Source organism: Chaetodon auriga, chromosome 13 (assembly GCF_051107435.1).
Source record: "Chaetodon auriga isolate fChaAug3 chromosome 13, fChaAug3.hap1, whole genome shotgun sequence".
In the NCBI taxonomy this organism is placed as follows: domain Eukaryota; kingdom Metazoa; phylum Chordata; class Actinopteri; order Chaetodontiformes; family Chaetodontidae; genus Chaetodon; species Chaetodon auriga.
In genome coordinates this window covers 1,555,958-1,565,261 of record NC_135086.1, presented here as the reverse complement: position 1 = coordinate 1,565,261, position 9,304 = coordinate 1,555,958, and the positions used below count along the sequence as shown (strand labels likewise).

General features: G+C 45.0%; 1 protein-coding gene across 1 annotated transcript; it reads right to left on the bottom strand.

Moving 5' to 3' along the window:
• Nucleotides 1-5,598: 5,598 nt before the first annotated feature.
• Nucleotides 5,599-9,240, bottom strand: gpr39 (G protein-coupled receptor 39). The gene has a single exon (XM_076747763.1). The coding sequence runs from the start codon at nucleotides 6,446-6,448 to the stop codon at nucleotides 5,630-5,632; it is 819 nt and encodes a 272-aa protein (XP_076603878.1). The 5' UTR covers nucleotides 6,449-9,240; the 3' UTR covers nucleotides 5,599-5,629.
• Between the last annotated feature and the right edge of the window lie 64 nt (nucleotides 9,241-9,304).

The window sequence follows — 9,304 nt, the reverse complement described above, 5'->3', positions numbered from 1 at the left end:
GTTTTAAAGGAGAGTTGAACAGCTTAATTCACGTTAGGTCTGAACTTTCTGTCCATTCATTTGACTGGGAGAAATAATCCTGGAAAACATGGAATATTTCTGCATGTATTCAAGGTGTTAACACTGGAAGTGACAACAGTAATGTCCTGAACATCAGTCTCTTCCATGTTTCCCTTGTCACACAGTCTGGGTGAGGACAGCTTGATTATCCCTGCATGCACGTTATGTTTGGTGGAGTTTTTCTACAATATTATCTCCAAAACTTTCAGAAAACACCCGGCAGTGTCCCTCTGATTGGGTGGGTTTTTGTGGAATATGAGCGGGAAAAAACAATGTGGGGAATCAGAATAATGGGCTGCTGGAACAACATCATATGAAAGCTTTTTTTTGGGAAGAGCCCCTTTGAAAATGTACCATGCTGACGATATTTGTACAGCTTCCCCTCCTTCAAAGATCAGAATCTGACTGATTGTTTTCCACAGATGACACATTCAGTCATTATGGAAAGATTCCCCATGATGTTGTGTTTTGTTCAGCTTTGCTTTCAGCTCAAGCTGTGATTTAAAAACACATTAGCTTCTGTTACTGAGGGAATCCATCCATTCATTCAAACCACCTGCATGAACAGCTTCATCAGCTCAAAGCTTCATTACAGCAGTCAGCGTCGTGTTTGGGGGATAAACAGACAAAAATACAGCTACATTAGAATTAATCGCTGTAAACATTCAGTTGGCAAATGTTGTGCCAATGCTAAGTGTTTCCACTACATTCACCAGAGATTATTCCAAAAGATCCTCCAGGTTGGGAATTCAACGCCTTTTGGCAGCGAGCATGAACGTCCTGCGTGTCAGCTGCATGTTAACAGACACCGACTTCACATCGCACCACCACGAAGCTGCAGGACTCGATCTTACAAAGGTCACAAGTGACACTGCAGAAGTCTGGTCTCATTTTTTAACGTATAAAAAGCAAAAACATATCAGGATTAAAATATTCTTGCCTTTCTTTCTTCTTTGATGTTGTATTTACGTGGTGTTTTATCTGCTTTTTGAGCCCCGTTCCTGATCTTACAGCTGTGCCTTATTTTATTTCACTTAACGACTTCATGTGCCCAGATTTGTTTTGTTTTGTTCCATTAGTCTTGTGTTGCATCATGTTATTTATCTGCTGGAAAACTTAATAAAAAACTTAGAAAGTTTAAATTAGAAGACAAAGAGAGCGTTCTCTTCATGAAACCCACACGGTAAAATCCTGAAGCAGCTGATGACCTGATGAAACTCCCTGCTGAGCCACAGAAGACGTTACAGGACTGTTTTCACAGGTGGGGCGTCAAAAAAGTGTAAAACTGGTGAAAAGACACTTTAAAACAGCAAAGTTAAGCATGACCTGGACAAACAGCTGCCTGTCCAATTATTCCATCCACACCAGCCCATTAAGAGAAATCACTAAATAGTTAAAAGTCCTGAATTAAGACTTACGCTACATAAAAGTTAGAGAGCTTTCAAACAAAAGACGTGCTCGAGTGTTAAAACTGGTCAGAGCGCAGACACACACATCCACACACACGCCTGTTTACACCAACACAACCCTGTTTGTGAAACTCAGTGAACTGTCTCGTCTTTCATTTATTCTCACAGATGTTTTTGTCCTCCACCGCCTCCTGCTGAGCTAGCTGAGCCGCTAAATGCGACGCTGTGTTGGCCAGCTGGTTGCTAACCGAGTCCCTCTGCTGGTTGCTGCTGGGCAGGCAGTCGTGTCCTGAAGGCTTTGAGAGTTTTTCGTGAGATGCCTGATTGACTGTAAAGAGGCTGATTGGAGCAGTGAGACTGAAGCAGAACAGTAACCTGACAGACACTCAAAGCCTCCATGTAGCTCGATAAACCCTGACGAAGGTGAGCGAGCACTGTCTGCCGCTCGCTCTTCCCTTTGCCTAATGATCATTACCTTCCTGCTACTTTCCATAAATACCATTGTCATCCTGTCTTTTCCTTCCTTCCTGCTAATCATCACATCACTGTCACCATCCTCAGCCTCCCCCGCCTCCTCATTTCCATCATGACCATCATCATCATCATCATACTAATCACCATGTCAGCGTCAGTTAACACCAGTCGATGTGGATATGTGGTTCAAAATTACATCCATACAGCAAGACAGACACAATATGTTCTGTGAGGCTATTAAGCGACGCAGGGATTGTGACTGAACCCGTTTTATGAACTGGTTGTGATGCAGCTGACCTCTCCTTCCTCATTCATTTCAGGTCATCAGAGCACAGGAACACAATCTAATTCACACAATGTCCAATAATAAATACATAATTGGACTGATGAGGACGTACGACTGACTGGTAATTGGATCAGAGCCCAACAGGAGAGCCTGCAGTCAAGGAAGAGGGCAAAAATCACATGATGTTTATGAGCACATAGAAAATAACGCTCGCTCATTAATTATTTTGTGTGTGAAGAGGAAACCTGTGTGAAGTTAGATGAGTTGATGAGTTGGTGTCGTATTAAAAGACAAATAGAAGAGCAGCAGCAGACAGTCAGCATGAATCCATCAGCTGTTTTCTCTGCAGGCTGATTAAACGTCTCAGGGCCTGTGAGCAGGCTGATCCACGGCCGTCCTGAGGACTTCAGCTCAGTTATGGTCACACTTACAACCTTCAGCAGTATGAAGGAGGCTCACTAGAGATTTCATCACGGTGAAAAACATCTTCCAGCATTCAACCCTCCAAATTAAAAGGAGGAGCTGAGATCAGTTTATTGACGCCATTAAGGGAAACAAAGTGTTCGTGTCTTGTCGTTGTTGTATCACTGTCGTGCTTTTAAGGTCACTTTTCAAACTGCTTCTTGTAGCTTCAAACAGGATTAAATGGTAAAATAAGTCACTGTGTTTCTCATTACAGGGTCGCAGAGACTTGCATTCAGATGCCTTTTGGTTAAATCAAGGGTCGACACTCTGCAGTCCTCCCTCACATCAAATCAAGACGGCTACATTTTGGCAAACCTGCACCATTAAAAGCATGCAGAATTAGCTATTAGCACTTCCTGTTTGCAGCGTACACATGGATGTAAGGACACGTATCACTGGATGCCTTTGACACCGGACGAAACTTAAAATCATGGTTATCGTCAGGCAGGTTCTGAACTAACAAAAACGTCTTTCTGCTATGATTTCCAAACGTTTAACCTCGACAGATATCAAAGATGTGATGTCTTACAGAAGTGTAAGTTACACTCTATCACATCTCTGCACACCCCCAACTTCAGCGAGGCGCACCTCACAGCTTGAGGAGAAAATGTGAGTTTCAAAAGTTCCCTAATTTAAAAAACACCTCTCACAGCTTATTGTCTGTGGTTTCAGGCATCTAAGCACATATTTTGTATTACACTGGTTATTCAATCATGAAAGCTTTGAGGATTTGTTGATAGAAACTACGTGTTTCATTGACCTTGAAACTCCATCAGTAAGCAGCCTGGTTCTACAATCAGCAGCCTGAGAGGTGAAAGTACACAGTGAATTCCAGCGCTGTGACTCAGTCGTAGTGGTATTTGTATTTGGTGAACACTCAATATCAGACTGATCCAACATGGCGTCACGGGTGACTGTATGCAGACACAGAGTGGTCGTGTGTGTGTGTGTGTGTGTGTGTGTGTGTGTGCACGTGCACTCTGGGATGCTGGTAAGTTGGAGCAAGACTCATGTTATAACACTGAGATCATATTTAACATCAAAGCGCTCGTCTGTTCGGGGACGTCTGCACTGTCTAATCAGAGTCTGTCTGCCGCTCTCACCTCACGCCTTCCTCGAGCGCCCTCCTCGCAGCAGAGCTCTGTGCATCATGCTTACTGCCAATTCTAAAAATGGTGGCTGAGATGAGCTGCGGGCAGCAGCTGGGATGGAGATGACAGGTATCCCGAAGCTGCAGGTAGCGGAGCCTTCTCTCAGCACGCTGCCTTCCTTTAACAAAATGCTTTTCCATCTGCACTTAGAGAGGCAGATTTTCAACTGTCCTTCAGGCTGGTCCTGCTTTTCACTCTAATAGTGAAAGAAAAGAGCTGAGAGGGCACTCAGGTTGATTTGCATGTGCATTAATGCATCTGTAAATCTTTTTGAAAATCTGAATTACAATCTACAAACGATGCTCTCCTTTATATCATTTCTTCTGCTTGGTGCTAAATTAAAGCTGCTTTATTTGACTGGTGCAGGTGTTTGGCCACATGGGGGCAGTAGAAAAAGCATTGGCATTCACCTGGTCACCTGATGGAAGTCTAGTTCACTCTCCTCTCAGCTCTGTTTTGGCCTCCTGAGCTCCACTACGTCCACCAGCTTGTTGTTAACGTCCGTTTTGTCGTTTTTACACAAACAAATATTATGAGAGCATCAGGGTCTGCAGAGCTGGATGTTAAATCTCAGTTTTTCTGCCACATTACTAATTTCATTCACTGTTGATATAACAAAATATGTATGAGTGCAGCTTTAAAGGCTGTACATGTTGCTGTAAGCAGGAGAATAAACTCCCGTCATCAATCCTTTGCTGAGAAACTGTTTTGACTAACAGACCTTTGGACGTCACACAGGGAATAACGGTGAGTTTATGTTTAGCAGCTTCCTCCTCCTCAGTCTGGCGTTCAGTTCCTGTGTGTGCTGCTTCTTGTCTCGTCCTGTTTATTCATGTGGTCGCTCTCTGTGACCGCTCGCTGTATGACTGAGGGACTCTGGGAGTTTGTCTGCCGTATGTATCGGTGCGCCTCCCGTCTCTTTTCATTTCGGCATGTCAGCATCTGTTAACATCTCCGACTCCCTCCCTTCTCATGTCCGGTGCTAGCTGATGTCCGTTGGACCGAGACGGTGCAGATGTCCTCGGGATGTCCACCCCGGTGCTCACACACCGTTTATTCTGCAAATTCTGTTATTAAAATTTTATCTGACTTGGCCGACTGCTGGCGGTTTGGCATTCATTGCACACCTGACTGACTGGAAGGAGAATCCTTATGAGGTTTCTCTCTCTTTTATGGCCACATTTTGGGATACAGCAGCATAAAACCTGGACATGGAGCCATTTGACATTTTAAATAAAGGCTACCTCAACAAACTTTTGTCGTTCATGCTGTCATATTTTCTGTAACTTCAGTTCTGATTCACCAAATTCTGCCTGAACAGAGCTGGAGGACTGTCTACATGCACAGACCTCTTCAGGCAAACGAACCTAAACAAGCGCACGACCTCATGATGGTTTATGTGCACAGTTTAAGAGCACAGCCTAAACAAAAGAAGTGTGTGTCATAACAGTTTGGGCTCGTCTGCCTTACTTCCACTTGTGGCACTGAGTCAAAGTGGTGAAGGGATGAAGAGGCTGTGCGACACGTCCAAACGTCTCGGGCAGCGGTGGTGATATAACAACATCACACACACACACACACACACACACACACACACACACACACACACACACACACACACACACTCCACCATATGTAGTGGGTCAGAAATAACACTGGGTAGCATTTCTGTTGACACTTATCAGAGATTTCCTCTCTTGTGTGGTCGCACAGATCCCAAAAGGCATTAAAAGTCGGACAGCATACACACAATACAAACAGGCACTCTAACATCGCCTCTTTGATCAGACACAGCTGACTTTTCTGAGATATGAAACCAACGACCTACCAAGAAAAATGATGGTCTGCTTCCGCGCCGCCTTGATCTTTGGACTTTCGTGCTTGGGGGCTCTTTGCGGTCCGTCGATGCCGCCTTCCACGGATCCCATAGGTCTCCGAAGGACGAGGATCATGGCCCGGCACATGAAGGCCACGCAGATCAGCACGATCATGTAGATGACGAAAGCCGAGAAGATGCTGCACCTGTACATCACCCAGCGCTCCCGCAGGTTTGTACAGAAAGTCAGATTCTGGACGGGCGTGTCCTGCAGGGAGGGGATGTGTCCCTGCGTCCCCGTGGCAAACAGCAGCGGCAGGGCCACGAGCAGGGACACCAGCCAGGCGAAGGTGATGAGGGCAGAGGTCCGTTTCCCGCCCAGAGCTTTGAAGCGAAACGGGTGGCAGATAGCCACGTAGCGCTCAAAGCTAAGCGTGGCTACGTTGAGGATGGTCGCGTAGCTGCAAGCCTCGAACAGGAAGTTGTAGATCTTGCAGGAAACGTTGCCCGACGCGGACGTGAACGGGAACCAGGTGGCGCTGTAGAGCTCCACGGGCATGCCGATGAGGAGCACCAACAAGTCCGAGCACGCCAGGCTAACCATGTGGTCGGTCACGTTCTTCTGCAGGTAGCCGTTGCGCTTCAGCACTTGTGTCACTCTGATAGTGACTGAATTACCCACAATCCCCGTCACCAGGATGAGGCTGTAAAGGACCGTCAGGACGATCTTGACGGGGTAGTTGGGTTCCAGCTCCCTCCAGTCTTTCTCATCTATCTCCTCACTCATGGTCGAGCAGAGGCGAGCTCAGATTTTCCAGGTACTGATTTTTTCCCTTTAGCTTATCAGCTCTGCTGGGCGCTGTCCCCGAGATTAGAGCCAAGATCCAGAGCTGAGCGGCTTTCCAAGATAACCACTTACACTACAGACTTTTCTTTGTCCTAAATAACTCCTGAGACTTCAGGAGAGTATTCCAGTGGTGAGAAGCTCAAAATCACAAGAGGTGTGTCATGTCAGCACAGCACAGACTCCTCACTTCCTTCCAGTATGTTCTGTATATTCAGTGTCTTATCCTCAGAAGTCCGGCATGTGGCCCCAAGCCTGGTCCTTCTCTTCCCATTCCTGATGATCACCTGGGATCTCCGAGGGTCCTTGTGGGTCCTCGTCCACAGTCCTGTGGTTTCACCTCAGTCTGAGTTAAGTGTTAGCCAACATTCAACTCCCACAAATTTCCTCCTCCCACCTACGAGGGCAGGGCGGTTAAACATTAAACACGACGACAGGCAGCGCGATGTGCTTTCCTTTCTTATCATGAGTGATTCTGTGCCTTCTTTTACAGACACACTCTGTTTTAAGTTATAGTTGAGATTAGAAATGTAGTAAAATACACATGGAGTGGGTTACAAATTGGAAACTGATGAGAAAAACATGAGAAAAATGCTGCACTTTGACAGAATTAATCAAGCTGTTTGATTAAGAGTCTGTACTTTTGTTTGGTGATAACAGGAAAGATAAAGGTGGAGAACCTGAAAGAGAAAATCATTTAGAAAGACAAGGAAGTCTAAAGTTTTTGCAGGGAAGTTGAAAAGTTCAAACAGGAACCAGGCTGAAACAGACCAGGCGTGCTGAGGTGAGGCTGAGTTCATACCACCGGGCCAGCCAGAGATAGCGCTGCCATTACCGACTCCTACAGACACAGAATTACGATCAGGTGATAACATTTGGGCGGTTGATAAAATAATACTCACGGAGCTCTCAGACACTGGTGATTCAGAGATAATGACTAACCGTTCGGCCATTTCTTCTTTTAAACACTGAGAAGAACTTTAGCCGCATTAACCCTTCGGCCATCTTCACCCACACATCTGCTTTAACAGACAGTCTGAACCTGATTAAATTAAAGCTCTGAGTGCCCTCCGCCGTGACTGAACACTGTCAGATACCGTCGATTAACCCGCCGCGCTCTGCACAGCGTCACGCTGCCAGCCAGATGTTTGCTGTCAAAAGTGGGGAAAGTAAAATCGAGGCTGATTGTTCTGTGTGACACCGAAGCCTCTTAATCCTCGACTCAGACGTGGCTCGAGTCGGGCGTTCATGTGTCGTAATCGCATGTAGCTTGACAATTCATGTCTTATACCTCAGTAACGAGGTGCTCGTGTAAGAGACTGTCTTTGTGCATCAAGTGCAGTGTCGGCTGCACGCTACAAATCTTGAACAGCTGTTAGATGTTAAAGGAAATGAGGGTTGACAAATATGTTCTAATGCCTAATTATTTACATTACAAAACCAGTCACGCATCGGAGCAACAAGGACGACTTCCAGCCTACACAGAGCTGGTTGCTTCTGCAGGGTAAGAAAATAAGAAGGAAATGAAAGTGAAAAGTCTTATTCAGTTAAGTCTCTTGCATGAAACTGAAAGATTAAAAGGGACACACTGTAGTTTGATTGAAATGCCTTCGACGAGGCCTAAAACCTGCACTTCTTTCTCTAACAGCAGCTTTTACTCAACATTTAGGCCACAAGTCTGAATCAGATGATGTAGTGTTGGCGAGGCATGCCCTGTTTGGAGGCATTTAGCGGCACAATCGGTGTTCCAGCAGACTTTTTGAGGCCTGTAGTATCTGAATTCACAGCCATCACACAGCTCCATTCACTGAGAGGAATATAAAAGCTGCCTCGACTCTTTGGCGAACCCAGAAATGTTTTCATACAACGTTATGAAAGAACGCTCCTTTTCAGGTGCAGGTGCTTTTCTGCGGCGTGGACGAGGTGAATGTGTGTGAATATGACGGTTCCTTTCAGCACAGCCTGTAATTGGATACCGTTGACGCTCTTTTCTACATTTTCCTTTTTCTTTTTTAGTTTGATAGGTGACTATGATGGAATATGATCTGTTTTACATGACAAAAAAATAATTTTTCAATTCTATTTCATGAGAGTCGAGTCCAACATCACATTAACTTTTGAGCGTTCACATTCTTCACGTGTACATTTATCCAGCATACGGTGTGAATGAAACAATGGGGAAACAAAGTGCTGACTCCAGCTGTGTGACACAGAGTGATGATAAGCATCCAAATGTCAACACAGTGCTGACTTAATAAGATGTACATAATGTGACCATTTTCTAGGCTGCAGAGTGAACGAAGCCATGAGGCTGCACTGTGGCACAGCAGTGCTTTGAGCTACATGCTAACATCACCATGCTAACATTCATCAGGTATGTTTGCCCACAGATTGATTAAACAAAGTCTCCTAATGCATCTACAGTGTTCACCATCACACTTTAGCCGGTTTGTGTGCTAATATTTTAGCATTAAACACAAAGCACAGCTGAGGAGCAACAATAGCTTAGCAGGTAATGATAAGACATTATGATGGTGCTTATTAAAAAGCTTCAAAATCTGTGCCAATCCATTGATTAGACATTGATATTTACTGGATATATGAAAGGCACTTGATGAAAAGTCTCATCAATCTGTAGAGCTGATCCTCTGGGGATCATGAACGCCTGTGGAAAGTTTCATGGCTTTTTTCAGCAAGATATTTTGCTGCTAAGTGACCACAAACATTCTGCTAGCATAGCTAAAAAAAAAAAAAAAAAGGCAGTAAAACGCAGCTGCATCAGTCTAATAATCCCACAGT

Coding starts and splice junctions, on each gene's coding strand:
- gpr39 (XM_076747763.1), bottom strand. CDS start 6,448: ATGAGTGAGGAGATAGATGAGAAAGACTGGAGGGAGCTGGAACCCAAC.